General features: G+C 50.1%; 2 protein-coding genes across 2 annotated transcripts; one reads left to right on the top strand and one right to left on the bottom strand.

Moving 5' to 3' along the window:
* Positions 1–345: 345 nt before the first annotated feature.
* pik3ip1 (phosphoinositide-3-kinase interacting protein 1) lies at positions 346–6,884 on the top strand. The gene is given in 7 exon segments (XM_047016716.1): positions 346–696; positions 844–972; positions 1,587–1,703; positions 3,182–3,338; positions 3,340–3,419; positions 3,573–3,651; positions 5,016–6,884. Coding segments are annotated over 7 exon segments (984 nt in total). The 5' UTR covers positions 346–632; the 3' UTR covers positions 5,374–6,884.
* A 219-nt stretch (positions 6,885–7,103) lies between these two features.
* On the bottom strand, positions 7,104–23,812 carry limk2 (LIM domain kinase 2). The gene is made up of 16 exons (XM_047016672.1): positions 23,465–23,812; positions 22,885–22,981; positions 17,873–18,008; positions 15,017–15,126; positions 14,604–14,792; positions 14,291–14,396; positions 13,498–13,712; positions 12,967–13,153; positions 12,660–12,746; positions 12,236–12,367; positions 11,535–11,591; positions 10,994–11,059; positions 10,333–10,510; positions 9,820–9,875; positions 9,553–9,710; positions 7,104–8,452 (listed from the first exon to the last, which is right to left on the bottom strand). The coding sequence occupies exons 1-16, from the start codon at positions 23,478–23,480 to the stop codon at positions 8,263–8,265; spliced, it is 1,980 nt and encodes a 659-aa protein (XP_046872628.1). The 5' UTR covers positions 23,481–23,812; the 3' UTR covers positions 7,104–8,262.
* Between the last annotated feature and the right edge of the window lie 1,230 nt (positions 23,813–25,042).

Raw genomic sequence — 25,042 nt, 5'->3', positions numbered from 1 at the left:
ACGTCAATGGGTCACAGACTTGCTGCAGTTATTGAAAGCAAAGGATTTGCAACTAAATATTAAGTCTTATTCACTTAAATATGTTTTAAGTATATCTGTTCCAATACTTTTGATCACATGACAAATGGGTGGATTCAAACAAAATGTGATATTTTCTTAGTTGTGCATCAGATCCTGATGTAAATACCTGGAAATAAAAGCTGAAACGTTGATCTCTGGTCTCACGTTCATTATTTGATGTCAAGCCCAAATGTTTTCAGTCTACAGCAAAAATAAAGGAATTCGCCTCACTGTTCCAATACTTTTGGAGGGCACTGTATATAGATGCGGCTCAATTCGCGTTCAGTCAGTGGTGAGGAGAGCGTGTTCTAGGACCTTGAAGACGGCTGCTGCTCGGCTACTGCAGAGGGAGTTCCTTCTCAGAGAGAGGCTGTTTACGAAGAAAACTGGAATCTTTCTTCTCTTCGACAATAACAACGACTCGACTTCAGCGAGGGGAGCAGTTTGACTGAACTATTCAGCATAGGCTTTTCTGTTTTTCGAAAAAATATTATATTTCTTTGAAGCATTTAAAAAGAAATCGTTCGTGCAGTATGTTTCCATTTGTTTCTTCACCCCGAAAACTTAGCAAGATGCTTTTCTCATTGCACTTTGTTTTGCTAAGCGTTGCAGTGGTGGTCGACAGCACAATTAAAGGTAATAAGATAGGCTACTGAGCATTAACCTACTTTTCTTTTTTTAACTTTTCTTTTTCAAATCATATTTATATTCGATTGGTCTCATGTTTGTTCGATTGGTAAAATGTGAAAAAACAAAACGTTCATGTAGTTTGTGTTTCTCCAGACTGCATCACCGCCAGCGGCGAGGACTACAGAGGCGGAAAGAGCAGCGCTTCCACGGGACAAACCTGTCTGAACTGGACCAACACTACCAGAGACTATGATGTTACAAGCCGCTCTGACTCGGAACATGGTAAACACAGGGACACGGCTTTGAATTGGGATGAAGTCTTATTTGTCAAACAATATTTGACTTAGGCTAGTTATCTTAATATCTGTTCAGTTCGATCAAGATGACGATTTTACTAAAAAATCCAGACAATCTCGCCGTTAGCGTTAGGGACTCTATTCATGTCATGTTTTCATCACCGTGAACCAGTCTGTTGGGTTAAACGTGTTTGTTTTACATTTGCAACCAATAGTCAAGTAGTCAAGAACATCATGAAAGAGAAGCTTTGAAAAGACCAGACATGGTTTGAATGTAGTATTTAAATCCAATATAGAATTTAATTAACTGGTATGCATAATGAAAAATATTTGTGCACTGGATGGATGACGCCCATTAATGATGCCCACAGTGCACAGATTTGATTAGAATCCATGTGGGTGAAAACCACCTACATTCTACAAATGTCCTTTGTGTGCATTGCTTCTTATCAATTCTACCGTGATAAAGCAGTGTAAAAGATGAATGAATCTGGTCCTAAGTACCCAGACACCAGGACAAACCAGACAGCCTTCCTCCATGACAGAAGAGCCTCAGTCACAGACATTAATGTGTTTTTTTTCTGTCATTTGTCTCTGCAGGTGTTGGAGACCATAACTACTGCCGTAACCCCGACGCGTCCAGCCAGCCCTGGTGCTACGTGTCCGGCCTGGACGCACAGATCCACAGACTCTCCTGTGCCCTCCAACCTTGCCAAGGTACAACTTAGCTTTCAACTTCCCAGTCACACATGACAAACACCGACACAGACACACTGGAGAGACTTGAGGGGAGTGCAGGGCAGGCGAAGATGCTACTGACAAAAATGTCCAAAATGTACTTAATTGGACATAAAATGTCCTCTTCCTGGGAAGGGATCCCAGGACGGACTCTAGAAACAGTCGGTTGCTTCCTGGTGTTGGCTTTGCCCCAGGAGCTGCTAGCTCACTGCTGGGATTTGATCAATCTCAGGGCTTGAAAGGCGACAAGTCCTGTAAATATTTGAAAAAAAGACGTTTCTCTCGGTGTAAATGTAGTTGCTCACGTTGAAGAGAGAGTCCGGGGAGATGGTATGAAGGGAATGTCCTCAGACTAAGAGGCCCTCTTGTCTTTCTCCTGTAAACTAGGTCTCAACTAGTTTGACATTTTGGATGTATCAGAAGAATGTGTTCCCAGTACAGATAAAGTCACACGGGAGTTTACAGTCGTGCGTTATCCAAGACTATTTTCCGTTATAAAACTAAAACAACTTCCACATTCAGTTGAGAGTTCTGATAAAACATTCAGAAGTTGTCCTCCTTGGAGGCCGCGGGAGGGAGGGGGGGGGATCTAGGTCAGTTTCTCAGAGCTAATCTGCTGTGTTTCCTGGGGTTTTGACCTTTAGCTTCCTTATTGTCCGTGGAGACAGACCAAGTTGAACAACAACAGGGGCCTGGTATTTGGTTCTTGCAGCGGTGTAGGTTTAAAGAGCCATGTGCTGTTAGCAGCAGCCTGCTGGAGGTGAAAGCCCCGCCCTTCACCTCCACCCATTGGTAGAAAGTCGTTCTCATGCCATGGAGACAGCCCGTGATTGGTTACCGCTGGCTACGAGCCACGCCCTTTAACTTGAACAGACTTGGTAAACAACTTTTGTGTGGGGGAGGAGGGAGGCGTTGGCCTGGCTGCTCGTCTGAGCAGGAACAGATGTGGACTTCCTGTCTCGTGAGAACGACAGCTCACGTGCAATGCTGCTCCACAATACTTTAAAAGTTTTTTCTTTGGAATAGATTTCGATTAGTTTTTTGATGATGACCGAGTGTAGCTAGTTCCCAGGGCTCTCTGTGTCTGCCGGCATGACCTCAGAGGCAGAGAGGGTGAACCTGACCACAGGAGAGACGGTCTGGAGGCCGTGCGGTCTGGAGGCCGTGAGGTCTCCTCTCCTCCTCACGTTCCTGTGTGTTTTCCTCCAGTGGGTTGGATCCTCCAGTGGATTGGATCAATGTATTGAATAGTTTAGTCCATTTCAGTCGGTTAATATAGTGCTTGTGACGGCACTTAAGCACACTGGCCTCTGATGCAGAAATGATCACAGCAGTTGGCTCTGTGATAACACAAATAATAAGTGGTGAAGAAAACCTGATATTGGTTCCAGAAATAGTTAAGTCAATATTTGGATGCTGGATGTTCAATATCGGTTATTTTCTTCATGTCCGTACAGAACAAGCAGTACCGGCTGAGGCTGGTTCAGAGGCCGAGGCTGGTTCAGAGCAGACCCCGTCTCTGCGGTGGCCTTCCAGCCCGACCAGCCCGCCCCCGACCAGCCCGCCCCCGACCAGCCCGCCCCCCGACCAGCCCGCCCCCCGGTCAGGAAGAAGGGGCTGCCGTCCAGCCTGTCATGGGCATCAGCCAGCGCGTACGCACCGGACCAACGAAGAAGAAGGACCTCGGCACTCTGGGTACGTCCTGACCTCACTTCCTGGACCTCCCTACTTCCTGGACCTCCCTACTTCCTGGACCTCCCTACTTCCTGGAGCTCCTCACTTCCTGGAGCTGCAGCACACACACGGGTCCCTCTCCTGGGATGGTCACTGTTTCCTTTTGCTCCTCAGGCTACGTTCTGGGCGTCCTCATGATGGGCCTCATCATCCTGCTCGGAGTGGGCATCAGCGTGGGCTTCTTCTATAAGAGGTCAGTCGCTCCCGGCTCAGCAGTGTGTGGTGGGTGTGTGTGTTTGGGTGTGTGTGGTTAATTTGAGCATATGCACGTGTGTGGCGACTTTACGGCATCAGGTGGCGTTCCTCTCCGGTGCCTCACGTGTGATCATGCTGCGTGTGAGCGGGGGGGGGGGGGGGGGGGACGACGACACACGACACACACCCCAGTGCGAGATAGCACATCCACGAGAGAGAGAGAGAGAGAGAGAGAGAGAGAGGAGAGAGAGAGAGAGAGGAGAGGAGAGAGAGAGAGAGAGAGAGAGAAGAGAGAGAAGAGAGAGGAGAGAGGAGAGAGAGAGAGAGAGAGAGAGAGAGAGAGGAGAGAGAGAGAGAGAGAGAGAGAGAGAGAGAGAGAGAGAGAGAGAGAGAGAGAGAGGCACCCTCTCTGGCACCCTGGCAGCAGGCCAGACGCCTCTGGGAATGACATCTATTTTTTGGCTCAAATCTGATTAGCTGGGCCTGTCAATGTTATCTAACCTGAAGGAGCTCTTTATTAATGAGCGCTGCAGCAGGCAGGGAGGCAGGCATACAGGCAGCAGGAAAGAAGGAAGGCAGGAAGGAAGGAAGCTGGCCAAGCCCCTGTCCTACAGTGTGTCCTGCTGGCTCTGCTGCAGCAGTTAGCAGACCTCACCCCCCCTCAGATACCTGACCTGGACCGGCTTGTCCAGTGACACAGCTGTCACCTGACCCCCGTCACTACCTCACCTGTCTGGGCCTGAGCCAGCTGGCACCCACAGCCTCCAGCCTATCCTGTTACTCTGCTCCTGGGACACTGTTCAAAAGAACCCTCTCCTGGGGCACCTGGTAGCTCACTGGGACAGTGTGCATACAATGTTTGTCTACATGTCCTCCCCCCTGTCTCTACATGCCCTGCCTATATCTCCTTACAAACACCCACATCAATACCGTTCTGCAGTAAACCATGAGTCATCACTGTGTACCACCCCCTGCCCTGACAGACAGAAATAGAAATCCTAATCTGACTGAGACAGCAGTTGCAACAGGAGATATCTGGAGGTTTACAGGAGATTTATGTCATCCATAATCTGACTGCTTCATACTGGCTCCTTCGGACCAGCCCTGAACCCTCTTCCCCCTGTCTCCTCTGACCTCAAAACCTCCCTCATGTCTCCAGTCATCTAACAGCTTCTATCCAAACTGTGTCAAACGTTTGAATGTTATCTGGGCTGTCTTTTGATACACAACTCTATCGATATCTGTTGTATCTTATCTGTGTGTCTGTTTCTCTCTGTCTCTGTCTTTATCTCTTTCTTTCTTTATCTCTCTCCTTCTCTCTCTCCGCTGGGTCTGACCTCTGCCCTGTGTGTTGTCCTGCAGGGGTCGTGACCTGAAGAAGCACCACGAGCAGCGCGTGTACGAGCGGGAGATGCAGCGTATCACCCTGCCTCTGTCCGCCTTCTCCAACCCCACCTGCGAGCTGATGGACGAGAACACCATCGTGATCACGGCCGGAGACACCACCCCCGGCCAGGACGGGGGCGTGGAGGAGGGCGGAGACCCCCTCATGGCCTCCGCGGGCACCCCCGGAGGCTTAGACCCCCCCCATGGGGTCGCAGAACGGACCGTGACGAGGACCAAAACCAATCCACCCCCCGCCCCCTCCTCTCTCTCTGCCCTCTTAGACCCCCTCCCCGTTTTACCGAGCTGTGAGGCGAAGGGGAGCTCCAAAGACTGAACTGACGTCTGTGTCGCTACGATATCCTGCATGTCAAGGCGGGTTTGTCACGAACAGGAAGTGACACGTGGCGAGAAGCCGTTGTGGGGGGAAGGAGAGATGGGTGTGTACAAAAGTGCATGTCTGGGGTGCACGTTGAACTGTTCGATATTTATATAAAATAACTTGATGCCTGGGCAGACCTGTTTCTCTTGTAGCTGGTTTGAATGTCTTGTGAATGGGGATTAGCATCAATCGTTGTTTATATTGGGTTGTGATTTTCAGAGAATTGCTGTGTTAAGAAGGTATCTGATGTCATTATAAGATGACACTCTGAGGCGTTCCACGCTAGCAGGGCCGAGCTGACGTAGAGGTCAGTCCTTCCTCACAGCTGCTCCCCCTGGATGGCTGGGACAGGGTCTAATGTCGCTAAGAAAGACCAGAGAGCTCTTGTACTGGTGTTACTTGTTGGGTGAGCTGTATCATAGCAGGATGAGGGGGTTCTGAGGGTGACGCTGGTCTGGGGGATGTCGCCCAGTCTGACCCTGTGACAGTGCCTTAGAGCGATGCCTCTGACTGGCCCTCATGTGAAGGTGCCTTAGAGCGATGCCTCTGACTGGCCCTCATGTGAAGGTGCCTTAGAGCGATGCCTCTGACTGGCCCTCATGTGAAGGTGCCTTAGAGCGATGCCTCTGACTGGCCCTCATGTGAAGGTGCCTTAGAGCGATGCCTCTGACTGGCCCTCATGTGAAGGTGCCTTAGAGCGATGCCTCTGACTGGCCCTCATGTGAAGGTGCCTTAGAGCGATGCCTCTGACTGGCCCTCATGTGAAGGTGCCTTAGAGCGATGCCTCTGACCGTGGCCCTCCCTGGGGCGGTGCTGGCAGGAGTCCAAACCTCCGGCTGCCACAGGTTAAGCACTGACAGGACAAAGGGAGATGTGTGTGTGTGCGAACCTGAGAAGACAGGCCGTACTCGGAACTGCCGGGACTCGGTCGAGCACAGTCGTCTGGTGAGAACCGGACAGAACCGGTCTCCTACGCTCAGTACAATGGAGCCACACTGTCTACGAAGCCTGGAGCTTAGATTTGATTTGGACCATTGAATTATGTGAACTATATTTTGGGACACATTGAGGGATAATTATGGAAGATTCAGAAGGAACAGCTGAATACTTTTTCAAAGGTCCATGATGTGATGCGATGGTGGTTACTGCTGAAAGCACAGAGATAATGAATGTCATCAGTCCATTAATCATTGACTACTTTACAATCTAGTAAATTAAGTTTATTCTGTTTCTGTGCTACTGTTGTAATGTCACTTCAAATTGTCTTTTTGGGGTGATTCCATTTAAAAGTTACTTGATCTGTATCACTGGTCATTTTGTTTGTCTTTTTTTGTTGTTGCTTATTGTAAATACTTGATTTACCTTTTGCAATGGATTTAAGTTCGGTTTCATAAATAGTTATTGTATTTGTATGTTTGGCAGATTTTACTGCTGTGACAAAGAAATAAAACTGATTAAAAAAAGAATGTCATTGTATCTTTAAAATCATACTGAGGCTATTCACTCATCTTTGGCCCTGTTTAAAGAAGTGACTCGAGATGAACTATTACCGTGTTAGCAATATTGTGTGCTAGCGCGACCCAGTGGTAGCGTACAGAACTGCAACCACCAGTGGCGCACTTAACCATTGTGAGCACCCATATAGTCGTTTTGATCCACAAATGAACACCAGAAAGACAAATGAGCACAATTTGATCGTTTTATTCATGAAACGCTATGATGATACAAGCAATAGTGGTTAAAACTTGTAGTCAGTACCTTAGATGCTAGCAAAGAAAACAAAAAAATCGAAAGTTGTTAATCATTCTATCCAATTGTCTTCAAACCCTTGATTCCCATAAGAAAATGCCATCTGATACAGGCATATTATTTACATTTCTATACATTTCTTACAGCAAAATTGATACAAATATATATATAATCAAATATATATAATCCAGTTCTATTTGTACAGGTCACTTTTAGTGAGGGTGGAGAAACCAAGCGAAATTGTTCAGCAGCTGCAACACAGAGATCTGTTTTGCTGTTGCGCAAATGTCACCGCTCATTCTAACAACCAGTAAACACTTTTATTCAACACTTGATAATTACCGTTTCATTTAATCAAATACAAAAAAATCCTAATTGAAATAGTGTTAAATTCACTGGAAAACATTCAGCTAGTGGGATGTACATAATTCGTCAGTAACTCGGTGTCAGTTAAAGCCTTATAATACAAAACTATTTATTTTGCACGGTCCACCGGCAAGAAAGAAAATAATAACAAAAGTGAGTGCACATCCTGTTGTAACAGTGGTAGTGAGTTTGTGTTGCTCGAACCAAACATCTATGATCAGCAACATTTCAAGATGAAGGTTGGTTCATGCTTCCTAGTCTCCCTGAGAAGAATGGGAGGGGGATCAAAACAACATGGCTTCCTCATGAGGCCTGATACCAGGACCACGAGATTACACCCTCTCAACAGGGAGTCCTCTTCTCTAAACAACCACAGAGCCACATGACTACAGGAGTAAACAGGGACCAGATGTGGAAGACCTTGCAGTTCCTGGTGTGCACTTTTGGGGGGTAAAAGTAGAGGGGGGGCTGTGGGGGGGGGGGGGGGGTGAGAAATGCTTCCAGGTAAGTTCCCCATAGTCTTTATTTGAAATGTAGCTCCTCCCCTTATCTCCACTTCACATATCACATGACCACACATGTCACATGACCACACAGGAAGAGGAGCCAGATCCAGGCCTCTCAGGTTATCCAGTAAAAAAAAAAAAAAAACGGTCCAGTCCATCTCCCCCATCTCCTCTCCCCTCCCTGCTTCCCCCAGGAGGGCCTCTGGAGGGGCTGTGCCGGGGGCTAGGTGTCGGCCGGGCTGGAGCCTGCAGGGGGCGCTGGTGTGGGGCTTGGGGCCGGGGAGTCGTCTCTGGGAGGGTGCAGTCGGGACAGACTCAGCTGCAGCTCGTCCAGCTCCGCTGGCAGAGGGATGCCCATCTCCTGGCTGAGGGCCAGAGCCCCGAAACAGTCCTCCAGCTTCTGGAACGCAGGCCTGGGGGGGAGCAGGGGATGGGGAGAGGAGAGATATACAGAGATATACAGAGATATACAGAGAGAGAGAGAGAGAGAGAGAGAGATACAGAGAGATACAGAGATATACAGAGAGAGAGAGAGATACAGAGAGATACAGAGAGATACAGAGAGAGAGAGAGAGAGAAAGAGAGAGAGAGAGAGAGAGAGAGAGGGATACAGAGAGAAAGGAGAGAGAGAGGGGGGTGACAGGGGGAGGGATAACAGGGTGAGGGGGGGGGAGGTAAGTAGAGGTTAGAGGGCCAGGCAGACTGAGGGGAACATGGGGAAGTGGTCTGGCAGGGGGAGCGTGTCCCTGGAGGAGGGAGAGATGACATCTGAGTGCTGGCTGCCTGGATACCGTCTCCAGGGGAGAGATGACATCTGAGTGCTGGCTGCCTGGATACCGTCTCCAGGGGAGAGATGACATCTGAGCACTGGCTGCCTGGATACCGTCTCCAGGGGAGAGATGACGCGTTCTCCCTCTAAGGGCCTGTGGTTGTGCGGTAAACATTCAACCCTGTCCCAGTCCCAGCCACTCTTTAGGTTCTCTGCTGGACTCAACCACTACATTCAGATATATAGAGTTTACAACATTTAAAGGAGGTACAATAGGTACGATTTTCCCCCCAGTTGAAACAGAAATGTTTTGTCCCCCTGAAACATGTTGTTGAAGCTACTGAGTCCCTCAGGGTGGTTTAGCAGCACAGAGACCAGCGGAATGTCAACTTCTAATTTGGAGCGACCTTTTACTTTCCAGTCAATTATGTTCCAGCACTCCTTTTCTAGCCAATCGCCCTGAGCGAGGCGGGGCTTATTTTGTGATACCGCTGTCAATCAAAATAGAGCTGAAAGCACTGAAGACAAGAATAGATGGGTGCCGTTCCAGCACTCCTTTTCTAGACAATCGCCCTGAGCGAGGCGGGGCTTATTTTGTGATACCGCTGTCAATCAAAATAGAGCTGAAAGCACTGAAGACAAGAATAGATGGGTGCCGTTTCTCATACCTGAATATTATTTATAAACGCTACCTATTGTTGCTTTAATTCCATTAAACTACCATTTTGTTTCCAGTGAACCTACCGGTTTTCTGGAATCAGATCACAACAAGCCACAGCCAATGGGAAGAAAGCAGGCGGGCAGTCGTCAGGCAGAAACTTCTCCATGAACTTCTCCACGTTCAGGCCAAAGTCCAGAGTTCTGGGAAGGCACTCTGGGTCTGCGTTAACCTGCCCGATGATCTGAGACAGACGGGAGTTTTAGAACGCACAGCTCACCAACACAGCGGGCAAAGCAGTCTGATTCCAGACATTAAAGATGAACCCTCGTCACAAACGAGCACATTCTCACCTCGCAGAGCACGATCCCAAAGGAGAAGATGTCCACTTTCTCATCGTAGCGTTTACCTGGAGGAAGAGCAAAATGAGTTGAGTGATGACCTCTCCTCTCCACCCCGGCCCCCTTACCCCCACCAATGCTCCCCCTCTTCCTCCTCCTCCTCCCCCTCCCCCTCCTCCCCTTCCCTCTCCTCCTCCGCCTCCTCCTCCGCCTCCTCCTCCTCCCCTCCCCCTCCCCCTCCTTCTCCTCCCCCTCCCCCTCCTCCCCTTCCCTCTCCTCCTCCTCCGCCTCCTCCGCCGCCTCCTCCTCCCCCTCCCCCTCCTCCCCTTCCCTCTCCTCCGCCGCCTCCTCCCCTCCCCTCCTCCTCCTCCTCCCCCTCCCCCCCTCCGCCTCCTCCTCCCCTCCTCCTCCTCCTCCCCTCCTCCTCCCCTCCTCCTCCCCTCCCTCCCCTCCTCCTCCCCTCCTCCTCGCCTCCTCCTCCCCTCCTCCCCTCCTCCCCCTCCTCCTCCTCCTCCTCCCCCTCACCATTCAGCATCTCGGGGGCCATCCAGTAGGGGTTCCCCACCACCGTGTAGCGCTTCTTGCGGTCGATGCGTCTGAACACTCTCTTCTTATTGGTGCTTTTCTCTGGAGGCGGGTGCTTCACCTTCTCCTCCACGACGAGCCGCGACAGCCCGAAGTCCGCCACCACCACCGTGTTGTCCTGGAGACCACCAGAAGGTCAGAGGTCAACAGAATCAGTGACAGCTCCTTCCCGGGTCAGACCGAGGGGTTCAGCCCAGTGGGGAGAGAATCGACAGGAGATCGAGAGGTCGCATGGTTCAAATCCCCCCCGCACCAACTTTCCCCTGTACGTCGCTGGAGCTGACAGGTAGACAGCAAGGCCTCTCTACTCTGGCTCACCCTGTGTGTTGTTGTGAGCTGTGGGGCTTGTTGCAGCAACACAGGCCGTCTCTGGCAGGCTGGGACAGGACTTGGCCTGGTCACAAAGGAGGGTGTCTCCCTCCTGTCACTCTCTGCTCAAACACACAGAGCGAGCCAGGTCCCACCCCTCTGAGCCCTGAGGCACCTCACAGCTCAGCACACCAGCGCTCCCCCCAGCTACTGGGAACTGATCTGTGGAGCTGTGAGAAAAGGAGGGGCCCCATTCAGCTCCACCCTCGGCTCTCCCAGCCAAGACACCTACCAGTTTAATCAGGCAGTTGTGTGAGTTGAGATCTCTGTGGATGATGCTCATTGAATGAAGATACGTCTGGGAGGGGGGAGAGAGAGAGAGAGTGTGACAGAGAGAGACAGAGATTAAGTTAACTAACAGTTACCACATCATCTTGAGATCCTTCTTTACATTTGGTGCCTCGATAACGAGGGGGGCTGAGATGAGAGACTGAAGGGCGTGAACAAAGAGACTGTGGACTACAGTCACCCTGGGGCTAATCGCCACGGCAACAGCACAGGGGGGGTCTCTCTCGTGTCGCCAGACCTACGACCCCCCCCCCCCCCCCCCCCATCAGAACCAGCCAGTAGGGGGACATGATGTTTCCATGAGATAATAAACAAAGAGGGGAGAGGAGGGGGCCCTAATGAAACACAGGCCAGTTGGAGTTGATTGAATGTGCCGGCCCTTTAAGGCTGTTGTTCGAATGCTCCATAGACCCCCAGAACACAGGGAAGCTAGTGTCTATGGGGGGGGGGGGCATCAACCAATGGGAACGTTCTCTGGAACTCACCATTCCAGAAGCGATGCTCTTTGCAAAGCTCACCCTCTGTTGCCATGGAAACTGGTCCTGTCAAAACCCAGAGGAACAAGCAAACAAGTCATGAATAGGTGGGACCCTGACTAATGTAGATGTTCACACACATACACTTATCAACACAGAATGTCTCAAATCTGTGTGTCTGTATGCATGCATGTAACCTGATTGTTATAGCACAGACCCTGAACATAAACAATAACCAACTAGCGAGGCCCAATAAGAGAATATTAGATCAGACCACAGAGCTAAGCAGAGACCGCATGCTCTAGCAGACACCGCATGCTCTAGCAGAGACCGCATGCTCTAGCAGAGACCGCATGCTCTAGCAGAGACCGCATGCTCTAGCAGAGACCGCATGCTCTAGCAGAGACCGCATGCTCTAGCCGCGGCCCGCTGGCTAGGAGGCGTCTATCAACACACAGCAACAACAACAACCTCTTCAAAAAACCTGGGAATGTTTCCTACATTCCCTCCCCGGCCTCTGCTGGTTAACATGCAAGCCAGGGCCGCCCTGGAGCCAAGGGCCTTTATGTCCCTAGTTACCCCAGGTCCAGGCCTTCCCACACAGGGTCCGCTGGTACACAGCAGGTCCTTAGACCCACGCAAGGATATTTCAGGACCTGGGGAGGCTGGGGGGGGGGGGGGTTTAAGTGAAGTAAGTATTCTCTACGCACCATGTCTCTAATAAAATCCTTCAGTGTGCCTCCTTCGATGAATTCCGTTATTAGATTCAGCCTCTTGTCCTTATAGAGTACGCCAATGAACTTCAAAACGTGGGGATGGTCGAGGCACCTCATGACTTTGACCTGGAGCGGAGAGAGACAGAGAGAGACAGAGAGAGACAGAGGGAGACAAAGGGAGACCCAAGATTTATTTTTTTATAAGAGAAACTTAAATCCACATTTATTATTTCATACCAAACCGCATAATCTCTCGTAACATTTTCCACATTTGGGAAACGCTTTATCTGAGCTGGAATCAAAAGCCCCCCCCCCCCCCCCCCCCGGCAGACTGGAGGTACCCCACGTCCAGCTGGGGCATGTATGAGGGCTGTCTGGAGCCACAGGCTGGCTGCTCAAACCCTGCTGGACTACCCACCTCCTTCAGAAAGGTCTTCTGGGTCTCCTCGTCACAGCGAATCAGCTCCTTCATTACCATCACCTCTCCTGTGGCCTTGTGGGTCACCTGGAGGAGAGCAGGGAGAGGACCAGAGGTCAGCTGAGGGGGTGTGTGAGGGGGTGTGTGTGTGGGGGGCTGCCTGAACTGAGCTCAGGGTCAGAAGCATTCTGCTTTAGTGGGTCTGCTGTCCAGGAGCAGGGTGGGCCAAGATGAACAACGCTGGCAGTGTGTGAAACACAGACCGAAGAGTCGCTGTATGTGTGTGTGTGTGTGTATGTGTGCTGACCTTGATGGCTTGGCCGAAGAAGCCCTTCCCCAGCACCTCTCCGTGGATGAGGTCACAGGGGCGGAAGATCCGATGGGAGCAGCTACTGGAGGAGCGGAGGGACTCGGAGCGCCCGATGTCCCGCGTCAGGAAGGGGTGTGCCCTGGGGGAGGTGGGGCCCGGGGACTTACAGATGCTGTTGCTGCGTCTGCAAACCAGAGGAGGAAGTGGAGTCAGCTGGCTGAGCGGTTAGGGAATCGGGTTAGTAATCGGAAGGTGGCCGGATCGATTCCCGTCTGTGCCAAATGACGTTGTGTCCTTGGGCGAGGCACTTCACCCTACTCGCCTCGGGGGGAATGTCCCTGTACTTACTGTAAGTCGCTCTGGATAAGAGCGTCTGCTAAATGACTAAATGTAAATGTAAGTGACATCAGCCAGGCAGAAAGCCACACACACACACACACACACATACGACAGCACAGGAAGTAGACTGTTTTCCCCTCCTCGTATCTGGTGGGCGGGGCCTGCCGTGATTGGCTGATGGCGCCGTACCTCAGAGAGCGTCTTTTCAGAGAGCTGTCGTCCACCTCGTCCGCCCGCTCCAGGACGCCGTCCGGCGGCGAGGACAGGCGCATGCGCGAGGTGGCGGGCACCCCCAGACGGTTGTGGGAGGAGCCTAGCCTGAGCTGGTCCAATCGCTGCCGGACGGGGTCGTACTCGATCAGCAGCTGCAGAGTCTGACTGGTCCGATGGATGAGGTCATCCACCTGCAAAGGACCAATCAGAAATCAGCTCAAAACTGACACTTTTTTTTGAGCGCCCTTGAGGAATAAAAAAACCATGTCCAGACTTTCATAGGAGGGATTGGAATAACATGGAGATAGGCAGGACTCCAATAAGAACAGGTTCATGATAACCCTGAACTGGCTAGTTCCACAACATAGATGTAGCCTGCTGAACTGTGATTGGAGAGCAGCTTGAAGGGAACCAGGAAGGTTAAAGCTGACTTGTGAATGAATGCTCCGCTGGAATGCACGCCTCAGTGTTAAGGTGAGACTACGCTGGAGAGCGTCCAGAGAGCGCCCTCTCCCAGCGTTGGAGAGCGTCCAGAGAGCGCCCTCTCCCAGTGCTGAAAGGCACTCACGACAGGAGGAACGGACGGAATGCGGCCGTCACGTATTCGCCCCCAACGTTCTCACGTATTTATGGCCAGGCAACGCTCTGCGTTTAAGCAACGCTGATCACACACCACTGGGGAGCTCCCGCAGAGATACGATCCGTTACCGCGAGCGACCGGCGGGCCGTCTGACGCCAGTCAACCCCCCTGCAGCCGCAGAGAACCCACCTCATTCTCCATCAAGTTTCCGACAGGAAGTCCATTGATCTCCAGTATCCTGTCGCCAACGTGGATGGCGTTGCGAACTTCCGGGCTGATGTGCATCCCTCGGACCCTGGGAGGGGTCAGAGGTCAGAGGCAGGGGTGACCCACGAGCTATCAAAAACCAGGTCACACAGTCAGCGATACGAACATCTGTTTGTAACATCTGCTCCCTGTCATCAGGCCAACCTGTAATCACAAGTCTTACATAAGGCCGCTACACCCCCTCCCCTCCCTCCCTCCCTCCCTCCCCTCACCTCCCCTCACCTCCCCCACTCACTCTTTGACCTGCAGGCTGGCCGTCCCAGCGCCCACGTCCCCCACCAGGGACACAGAGAACCCTCGCTGGCCGTTGGTGGCCGAGGGCATGGACAGCAGAGTTACCGTGTGGGGCAGGGACTCTGGCCCAGAGTCCGGAGAGCGCTTCTCCAACATGGGCGTTAGCACCACCTGCTTGTAGCACTTCCCACTGGGCACAGGAGACAGGAGGGAGGTCAATCAGGGTATGGATTTGAAAGCCATGAGAAAAAGAACAGCGGTACACAATGCCTTCATGTCTCACAACCTACCCCAAATAAACATCCACATCTTAACACAAACACACATTTTTCTCAGGCGTTTATAAATCACAAATGACAAGCAGCAGCAGCAACAGCAACAGCAGCAGCAGCATCTCCAGTTGGGCGTTCTCACCAGTAGAGTTTGGAGCGTTCCACCAGAGCGTACGTGTCCCTGTCCTCGATCACCACCTTGCAGCTCAGACACACAAAGCACTCTGGGTGGTACTTGTACTCTCCGGCTACCTGGGGAACACACACACACAAACACAGCGAGTCGGTTTCCAGCTGTGTTCCTCACAGGAGCAGCGCAGAGAAGCAGGGTTGAGAGTGGAGGCAGAGAGAGAAGTGTGGAGGTGTTAAGCTGAGGTGTGCGTGCAGCCCTTCCCTCCGAGGGGGCGGAGCCTGTAACATCTGCTCCTGTCTGTGACCCGCGATGATGTCACCTCTCCAGCATCGCCCCCTCTTCACATCGGATCAGTCAGTCAAGTCAGTCGTTCACACCGTCGCTACAGCACCCTCTGGGCCGTCTCACGCACACAGCCTGACCCCCCCCTCAAGGTTTCCTTCCCTACAAATCACATTACACACTGCACGTCTGGCCAGCTGTCTGGCTGGCTGGCTGTTACACAACATGAGACAAATCGATATACCCACAGAATACATGTTCTCTCCCAGACACAGAGAGAACAGAGAGCTGGTGGTGTGTTCTGGATGGGACCACAAGGCTGTGTGTGTGAGGGCAGGTAGAGGTGAGGTGTGGACAGTGTGGAGCTAGGCTGCACCAGGGCTAACAGCCCGGGCTCTGGTGGGGAGCCCTCGGGACTAAGTACAGACCCGGGGGGTTCTCTATGGCTCACATTCCCCGGCGGTAAAGCCATGTAACCAGATGATGTGCCAGAACTTGAGCTCCTCGCCAGATGTGAAGGCTGGAACGCGGCACAGAGGTGAAAGCCTTCATGACACCTTGGTGGTTTGTGAAGTAGGGCTTTTTCCACTCTCTCCTTTCCACCCCCCACCCCCCCTTCATGAGGCAGGTTATGACTCAGAGTGTGACAGGCCTTCGTGTGGTGATGTCACCCTGGCTGAGTGAGAGCTCCCTGGAGCCCTGGGGCCATCTCCGTCAGCGGGGATCCCAGCCTGGGGCAGCCTGGGGCGGCCTGGGACTGACAGGGCTGGGACACAACGCTCTCCTCCTGGGTTCACAGAACACCTGGAGCCTGTCCTTCAGCCTTCCCGCTATTGGGTTGGAGGTGGGGGAGGGAGGGAGGGAGGGAGGGGGAGAGAGCATGAAAATGATAGAGAGAGAGTGAGAACAAGAGAAAGAGACCGTGAGAGACAGAGAGTGACAGAGAGTGACAGAGAGTGACAGAGAGTGACAGACAGTGACAGACAGTGACAGACAGTGACAGACAGTGACAGACAGTGACAGACAGTGACAGACAGTGACAGAGTGACATAGAGATGACTAATCAGGAGGTAACATTTGGGATTGATGACTGCTATTCTCTGCAGCTCCAGACAACATTGAAACTGCGATAAAAAAACGACAAAAAACAGCTCGCAGCAACAGCATCATTAGAATGTAACGTGTCATTTCGTCTGTGACAACAGTCATCCCTGCTGTTCAGAACAGTGGAAGTGAGCTGTGTCACACATTGCTGCCATGGCTCTGCTGGACACCATGGCTGGTTTGGCTGGGGAGGAGGAGGGTGCCAGATACAACTTTGCCAAAAATCCTTGGCACCCCACGTCCGGCAAAACCAAGACTCAATAGAAGGGTCCATTATGTGTTTTGCTTTACTGGCAAATTCATGCGGTCAGAGAGACCCACATTAGTCCAGTCCAAAGACGAAAGCTCCTTATATGACAACCCCATTGTTGATTCGGTCAGCTTTTCTTACTTTGAACTTACTGGTTATGTGCCCCAGAAGTGGACAAATTAGCCTGCATTTAAAACGCAGCACTTCCAAGTCAATACATTGGCACTGCGTTGCACAGTACGAACAAACCCCAAACCCACATCCAGCTCTCCTCTCCACATCCAGCCCTCCTCTCCACATCCTTCCTTCCTCTCCACATCTAGCCCTCCTCTTCACATCCAGCCCTCCTCTCCACATCCAGCCCTCCTCTCCACATCCTTCCTTCCTCTTCACATCCAGCCCTCCTCTCCACATCCAGCCCTCCTCTCCACATCCAGCCCTCCTCTCCACATCCAGCCCTCCTCTTCACATCCAGCCCTCCTCTCCACATCCAGCCCTCCTCTCCACATCCAGCCCTCCTCTCCACATCCAGCCCTCCTCTCCACATCCAGCTCTCCTCTCCACATCCAGCCCTCCTCTCCACATCCAGCCCTGCTCTCCACATCCAGCCCTCCTCTCCACATCCAGCCCTGCTCTCCACATCCAGCCCTCCTCTCCACATCCAGCCCTCCTCTCCACATCCAGCCCTCCTCTCCACATCCAGCCCTCCTCTCCACATCCAGCCCTCCTCTCCACATCCAGCCCTCCTCTCCACATCCAGCCCTCCTCTCCTTCTCCATAGCATAGCCATGAGCTCATGCTTGCAGCTTAGAAGACAAACACAGCTTTGACACGTAGGCAGTGGAGCTTAAACATTCTTAAGTTCCCTTAATAACAGATTCTTGATCTTCCAAAACACCCCGCCACAAACAGGATGATGCTGCAGCAGCTCTGTGGGTGGATCTCCTGCCCCCCCACCAGGACCACCTGCCCCCCCACCAGGACCACCTGCCCCCCCACCAGGACCAGAAGCACTTCATCTGCTCCGCAGAAGCCCACTAGACCCACTGTCAGTCGCTCACCGCAGCCCGGGGTGGAAAGCGCTGGCCATCATGACGTCAGTACCCCTCCCCCACCCCTCCGCCCCACGACCACGCCCCCCACGACCACGCCCCCCACATCGCCGGTCATTAGCTTCAACAGTCGTTAGCGTCGCTAGCCAGAGACAGGACTGCAGCGTGTCAACTCACCATGGCGGGCCCGGTCATAAGCAGAGAGCATCCGTGGCACAGCCCTCCAAACTTCTCCCAGTAGTGTTTACGACAGAACAGCTTGGCATCTCTCTCGTAGTACCAGGTGGTCAGGTGATCGCAGCACTCAGAGCACCTGGAGGGAGACGGGACAAACAGCAGAAGACTTGATCAGGAGAACAAAGGAAGGCTTTCAGCAGGGAAGAGCAGCACCTCAGAGGGACCGCACTTCAAGGTGAGCAGGATGAGTGTGGGGTTTGATTTCAAAGGCCTGCAAACAATCTGAGAGGTATGTGGATGAAAGGGGAAATGCTCCAGGGATTGACCTGGTTCTCCCACGTTTTCTATCTCTTTCTCTCACCACCTGAGAGTCTGAAACTCTCTTTTTACAAGCAAAGTGCCCACAGAACAGCACCTAAACCAGCCTAAACCCTCACAGAACATTCCAGACCCTTTAATGTGTTCCAGTTGTTGGAGGGAGAGGAGCCTAGACCACCTCTTAGACAGGAACCGTGACGACCAGCTACATTGTTAAGGGGGATTTCTTTTTTCTTTTCTTTTTTAGCTCAGAAGCAAAGCTACGGCCCAAGGATCCGTCGGGGAGGCAGCAGCGTTGACATATTTAACAACAGTGACTTAATCGTCATTTTGTAAAAAGCGCCATTTTGTGAGAACTAACTTAACTGCTAGTTACTGGAAGTTGCTTGTGCAATATGCGGAGTGATGTGGTAGTAGTGGGCGCATCAGAGAATGTCTAATATGTCTAAAATGTCTAATATCCTTAAACAGGCTCTGGGCGCATGCAAGTTAATGAGGAAATGTCAGTTGAGATACCATCAACGTGTCAAGCGTAACGATTGGTCTTGATGAATCAAAGGCAAAATGTAGTTTTAACATTTGTACGAATTTTAATAACCATATATATATATATATATATATATATATATATTTCGATATTTATCCATATTTTATTTTTAATTGGTTTGGCGACCCACCTGCATTAGCCTTGCGGCAGTTCTAGCACTAGCAGGTTCTTAAAGTTCAACTGCAGGTTCTAAGAGGCACATGCGGAGGGCATTCCGTAGATGTTATCTCCGTCGTGTATTCAAGGTATTGCCCAGCTCCAAGACTTTGGCAGTGTGGCTAATCCTAGTTTAGCAGCTTTAAGACTCAAAAAAACCAATCCTGGAAAATAAGCTCTCTAATAAAAGTTGAGAAATGTATATTATATGAGAACTTATATTCTATTATTTAACAGCATGCCGTTTCACTATTATACTATAATATATATATACACTATATATATAAATATATATATATAACTTTTCTTTTTGGAGTGAGAAAAGGAGGAAGTGATATTTGAGTCAGTTGTGGTGGAGGTCTGGGAGGAAAACCCGCCCGGTGCTGAAAGGACGTCCAGATAAGGATCCCATTAGCGAGGGAAGCTGTAGAGGCCACAGCGAACGGTGCCCTCCCATTGGCCAGACATGGACGGTGCCCTCCCATTGGCCAGACATGGACATCCGCTAAATTAGAGTCTTTTGTCTGACGGATCACGCAATCTAGCTAGAACGCAACATTTACTGCGAGCCAAGAAGGAACGCTGTATAAATGGCATGTTAGAACAACACTAACCCAGATGACAAGCCCAGGCTACAGTGTGCATCTCACACACACACACACACACACACGTCTGACTGGGTGAGAGACAGACCCGAAGAGAGCCCTACTGAGACAGCGTGTCCTCTGTCACACCCAAACAGCCCAGGTGGGGACTGATAAACTGCGGCTCACAGAAACGTGGCCCTGAAAGCAGGATCCAAAACAAACAGCATGTGGCCTCTGCTTGTAACCAACACCTGAGAAACTCTCCAGTCAGCTGCAGACCAGACTGGGAACACTCATCTGCTGAGAAGAAAGAGACCGAAGACATGTCTTTAGAGAGAGAGACAGAGAGAGAGACAGAGAGACAGAGAGAGAGAGAGAGAGAGAGAGAGAGAGAGAGAGAGACAGAGACAGAGACAGAGACAGAGACAGAGAGAGAGAGAGAGAGAGAGAAGAACAACTGGTTGTTAAAAACAATGAACTAACCTGTCTACACAAACACACCAGTGGGTAAACATTACTCATTTCCTCAGATCCAGATTAGTTGAGGAATGCCAACTTGAATCCTTTGTTGGCGTGTTGTGGACACGCAGGCTGTGCCTCCTTCACCCCCTGTGCACAGGCTGGCACAGGGACCAACTGTGTCTCTCTCTCTGGACCTTTATCTCAAGGTGTGTGTCTGGTTCTCAAATGTTCATTAATTCTATAGGGAATACTACATTTCAAGATTGCTTGTCCTTTGTGACATGTAGTACACATACAGGTACATTGGCATTAAGTATGATACGTGTAGTAATTATGGAAGTAGTTAGTATTAAGTGTTAACTGCAAGAACATTTATACAGTGCCAAACTGTTTCAAGGTACCATTGGAGAAAAAGCTAGCTATAAATACATGTAGGTTGTTTATTTTTGTGAATGTTCTGTGTGTAAAACGATCTGAATTTGCGAACATCACTAGGTTACTGTCTGCTACACACTGTGTGGATGTAATGAAGACGGGACAGCAGAGGGAACTCACATTCCTCCCCTTATTAGATTGGGTGAAGTCAGGGGGTTGATCACTACTGCAGGTGCACACGAGATCCAAACATTCAAGACCAAAGCCACAGCAGAGTGACCTCAAACACACAGCGTCCCAAAGGGACCCAAATGAGGATCAGCAACAACACATGCAGATGACATCATGGGCGAGCACCGCTAAGTGGGAAAATAACATCACAGCGTGAGATAGAAAAAGGGTGAGATCTTCTGATACGCGACGATCGTTCGAGACAAGCCAAACTACTCTAGATTTCCCCGGGGGAGAAAGCTCACTGCAGACTGCGGAGTCTGGGTAGCGGGGCTGTGAATCGCCGTCTGGGAATGCAGAAGCAGGCTGCACACGCTGAAGTCTGGTGGCTACCTTCATGTCTGTCAGCCCACCGGCAGCTTTACTGGAACACAGATGACGTCACCCTTCAACCATGCGTAACTTGGAGAAGGTGGAGGAAGGGATGGAGGGCTGGATTATAGACAATGGCCCAACACTGCAGGGGGTTGGGGGGTGGAGGTGGGGGTTAAAAAAAATGGAACAAGTAGTCCGTTCGTTTCTTTAAAGTAAAACAATGAAGCCCCCCCCCCCCTCTCCCGTTTTGAAGCGGGAAAATGAATTTTCACTCCGTGACCAAAAACGAACACGGAAACCAGACCTGGGTGAGAGGAGAGGGGATCTGGTCTGGGATGACAGCAGGAGTGTCTCACGCCCCCGTCAGGGATTAAGGCTGGTTCTGGACCAGGGGGTCTGAACACAGAGAGCAGGACTCCTGCTCAGCTGGGTGGGAGACAGGACACGTCTGGAACACCACCCTGGAACACCACCCTGGAACACCACCCTGGAACACCACCGTGGAACACCACCCTGGAACACCACCCTGGGACACCACCCTGGGACACCACCCTGGGACACCACCCTGGGACACCACCCTGGAACATCACCCTGGAACACCACCCTGGGACACCACCCTGGAACACCACCCTGGGACACCACCCTGGAACACCACCCTGGGACATCACCCTGGAACACCACCCTGGAACACCACCCTGGAACACCACCCTGGTGTACAGCAGACGCTTCAGGGTTTATTTGACAAAAGTTGAGTGAGTTGCTTTCAGTAACGCATGAGGCAGGGGAAGAGACTAAGGAAGAGGAGGAGGAAGAGGAAGAGGAGGAGGAGGAAAATAGGGCAAGTTACACAGCTGCATCAAGGACTTGGCATGTGAACTGTTGAAGTGCAACTCAACTTTATAAACGCCAATTACAGACAAAAAGAGAGAAAAAAGAGAAAAAAAAGAACCCAAATCCTGGGTTATGCAAGGACATTTTGCTGCTAAAAAGCGCTGCGTGAAATATAAGCTCTTGAGCTCATTTCAGCAGAGAAAAGATGGATGACCCATAAAGTCCCCTGTATTTAAATTCAGACGTTCTCGGAAATGCCTGATACAGCAGAGCTCGATCCCAGCCAGTCACCAAAGGCTTCTCCCTCGCCCAGCTAATAAAACACCCAGGAAGGATCAGACACAGTCTCTCACTAGTGACCGACTCTCAATCTAAGATTGCCCTAACTTGAAAACCCTGCATGGCACTTGTGTATCTGTCACAATCATGGCGAAAGTGTGTGTGTGTGTGTGTGTGTGAGCAAATCCAACTCTTGTCCTGTTGACCTGTGTTCCCCTCAGGTTAACAGGTACAGAATCTGGGGCAGTGCACTGAGAATACCACAGAGTTCATATCACGATCCATCCAGACAATGATTAAGCCCCGGGGCAAACAGGAACTACCAGGAGCAAAGTCCCAGGTGCTTTCACCTACAGAAAGAGGTTCGACATTCCAAACCTGACTTCCTGATCCTAAACTAATACTGTGTGACAGATTTCTCTCAGCCCGACTGAACAACAAACCATCTAGCCTACACTGACACACTCTCCCACACCACGCTAGGCGAAACAGCCTACGGTATCTGGGCAGGCTATCATCCTCATCACTGGAACCTGCAGAATGTGGATGGAGAATGTTGAGCAGGCAGGAAACTAGGGTTTGGTTGAGACACCGCACTAGAACCACCCAACCGTCATGTTACCAGCATTCCACTACTAGAATATTCTAAGAATACACACTGAAAGCTTTGTAGCTCAGAATAGCATACCTGTTGACCACACAATGCCTTGTTTAAATGCTGCAAATTCACTAACAGAACAATCCATTGTCTCTCTGATGACATCAAAGCATTTCCTGATGTTAAAATAACCCCTGAAAGTATGTATTTTTGACAGATAAACAAATAAGTCGATAATTTTGTACCATCGTGGACCACAATACGAGATTTACACCTAGCATGAATAGTGAAAGCCTAGATGGAGGAGACTTACTGAAAGCAGGAGTTGTGCCAAGTATCTTGGAAAACTGTAACATGAAACGAATCTAGAATTTTTCCTCCACATCCAACACAGTGGCGTTCTTCAGAACCTGTGGATGGATAAGAAAGTGGATCACAGTTCCCATCGATGCGCTACAACATAAATACAGTTATTAGCAAGCTTAACACTAGGGTAATCGTTTGCAGGGCATGTAGGGTTTATTTTGAAGCGATGTACTCTCTGATGCATCCAAGGTCCCCTACGAGGTGGCATTCAATTATTAATTTCCGCGCATTTTTCTAGTTTTGAAATATGTATTAAGTAGAATGAATGGCTTCCTTCGGTTCAAGTGTGCACTATTAAGACACCACTGCATGACTACACTTCCGCGGATGAGTTCAGCACTTGGGAAGATAACTAATGTGTCAAATTCCTTGGCGTTTGGCAAGTCCACAACAATTTCAGGAGATGACAAAACAAAGACCAATGCCACTCTAAAGCATACGACAGACCAACTCTTCCAAAATGTTATCATGTTACCAAATAATGGGCAAGTAAGACACTTGACAGAAGAGAAAGTCTGATTGCTCACCCTCCAGTTCCTCCATGAAGATAATTGCAGAGTACGCTACGTCGTCGATGTTTTTTTTTCCCCTTTTACTAAGTTCGCATGCTGATGCGGAATGACGAGTTATATTCAGAGTATTTCATTCTACTCCGCCTCCATCCAAAGTTAAGAAATTCCACTACTGGACCAAGTTAAATTAGCTAGTTTCATGAGAAGGAAAAATCTCAACTTTTTAGAATTGAGCTTCTTGTTGGTTGAATAACTGACGTCATGGTCTAGAAATTCCTGTACGGAGACCGGAAGGGAACATACAGCAACACCTGGAACAGGAGAAAGGCATTGAAGAGACACCAAAATGCAACGAAACCGCAGCACCATCTGCTGACTGAAATGAGAGACTACATATGAAGCAAAAACAAGGGGCGGATACACGTGAAGAAATGTTGGATAAATAATAATAAATATCGACTCCTAGACGCTTTTATCCATAGTGACGTACAACTCTTGATCTGTAGTCAAATGCTCTACCACTGAGCGACTGTCATGAATCCAGAGAACTCATCAGCATCAACGGAGATAATCTGTCGGATTTTTTGAAAGAACTCTACTTTTCACTCAGCGCTACATGTTTTTATTCATCAGTTCGAAACTGCTGGTTGCGAGTGACACTCTTCACCACTAGGGCAGGTTTAGTGTGAGTTGGTGCCGCCTAGAAGTTGAAAACACAGACAAAAACATACACTATTGTGGTCAATTAACCCTCCTGTTGTGTTCGTTTCTTGTTCACTACTTTTGTGTTCCCGGTCAAAAGTGACCGCCCCATTATAGCTGACTATAATTCCATAATAATACATATATTATCAACTAATGTTGTGTTACATCTTTTTAGCAACTTAAGTTCTTGCAAACATTACAAGTATTAAACTTCTGTTTGCCATTTATGGCCTGTAGGCCTCATTGACACAAGCGTATGCAACTCGTTTTTGAGTGAAAGAAGCATAGGCCTAATATGTGGATTATTTTGAATATGTACGCAAGGATGTTGGTCCGGTCTATCTCCTTCCAGTTGTCTTTGTAAACACGTCTACCCTCCAAGTTAGTCATGTTTATGACTATGGTTTCAATGGACTGTCAGGAACAGTTTGAAGCAGGATTTGATGTCACTAACCTGGGAGATGGCATATCTGGTTGGCCCTGGGGTCATCCTGATGACATTTTCAGTCGACAGTCGACTTCTCCACTCAAGTGGTGATGAAGAACAAACCACAAACTCCCATTCTTGGACAGGAATGTCACAACCACCTTAGCAGGGCCCTCTTCCTCATCACTAGATTGTTCAACATCGGTTGTCTGTTCGTCTGGCTCATAGTCTGTGTGTGTGTATGTGTTTGCATGTTTACTCAAACACATGTGCATGTTGGGTCTGGGAGGTTAAGTGTGTCTATCTGTTGTATGGGTGTGTGCCTAAACAAAGTTTTATGAAAAATGTTTTTGTTTTACCCATTTTTTGAATGGCCAGTCATTTTTGACCGGGAACACCAAAGGTGTACAAAAGTTAAATAAAACACCAACATTTGTATGAAATTCCGATTTTTGGGGGGG

Source organism: Hypomesus transpacificus, unplaced genomic scaffold, assembly GCF_021917145.1.
Source record: "Hypomesus transpacificus isolate Combined female unplaced genomic scaffold, fHypTra1 scaffold_42, whole genome shotgun sequence".
Lineage (NCBI taxonomy): Eukaryota > Metazoa > Chordata > Actinopteri > Osmeriformes > Osmeridae > Hypomesus > Hypomesus transpacificus.
Note: the sequence above shows the minus strand (reverse complement) of the source record. Positions and strands in the feature narration are given on the sequence as shown.

Coding starts and splice junctions, on each gene's coding strand:
- limk2 (XM_047016672.1), bottom strand. Junction 18,009..22,884: donor TGGCACAACTCCTGCTTTCA/GTAAGTCTCCTC, acceptor GTCTCCCTCCAG/GTGCTCTGAGTGCTGCGATC. Junction 14,397..14,603: donor GCCAGCCTGCAGGTCAAAGA/GTGAGTGGGGGA, acceptor GACCCCTCCCAG/GGTCCGAGGGATGCACATCA.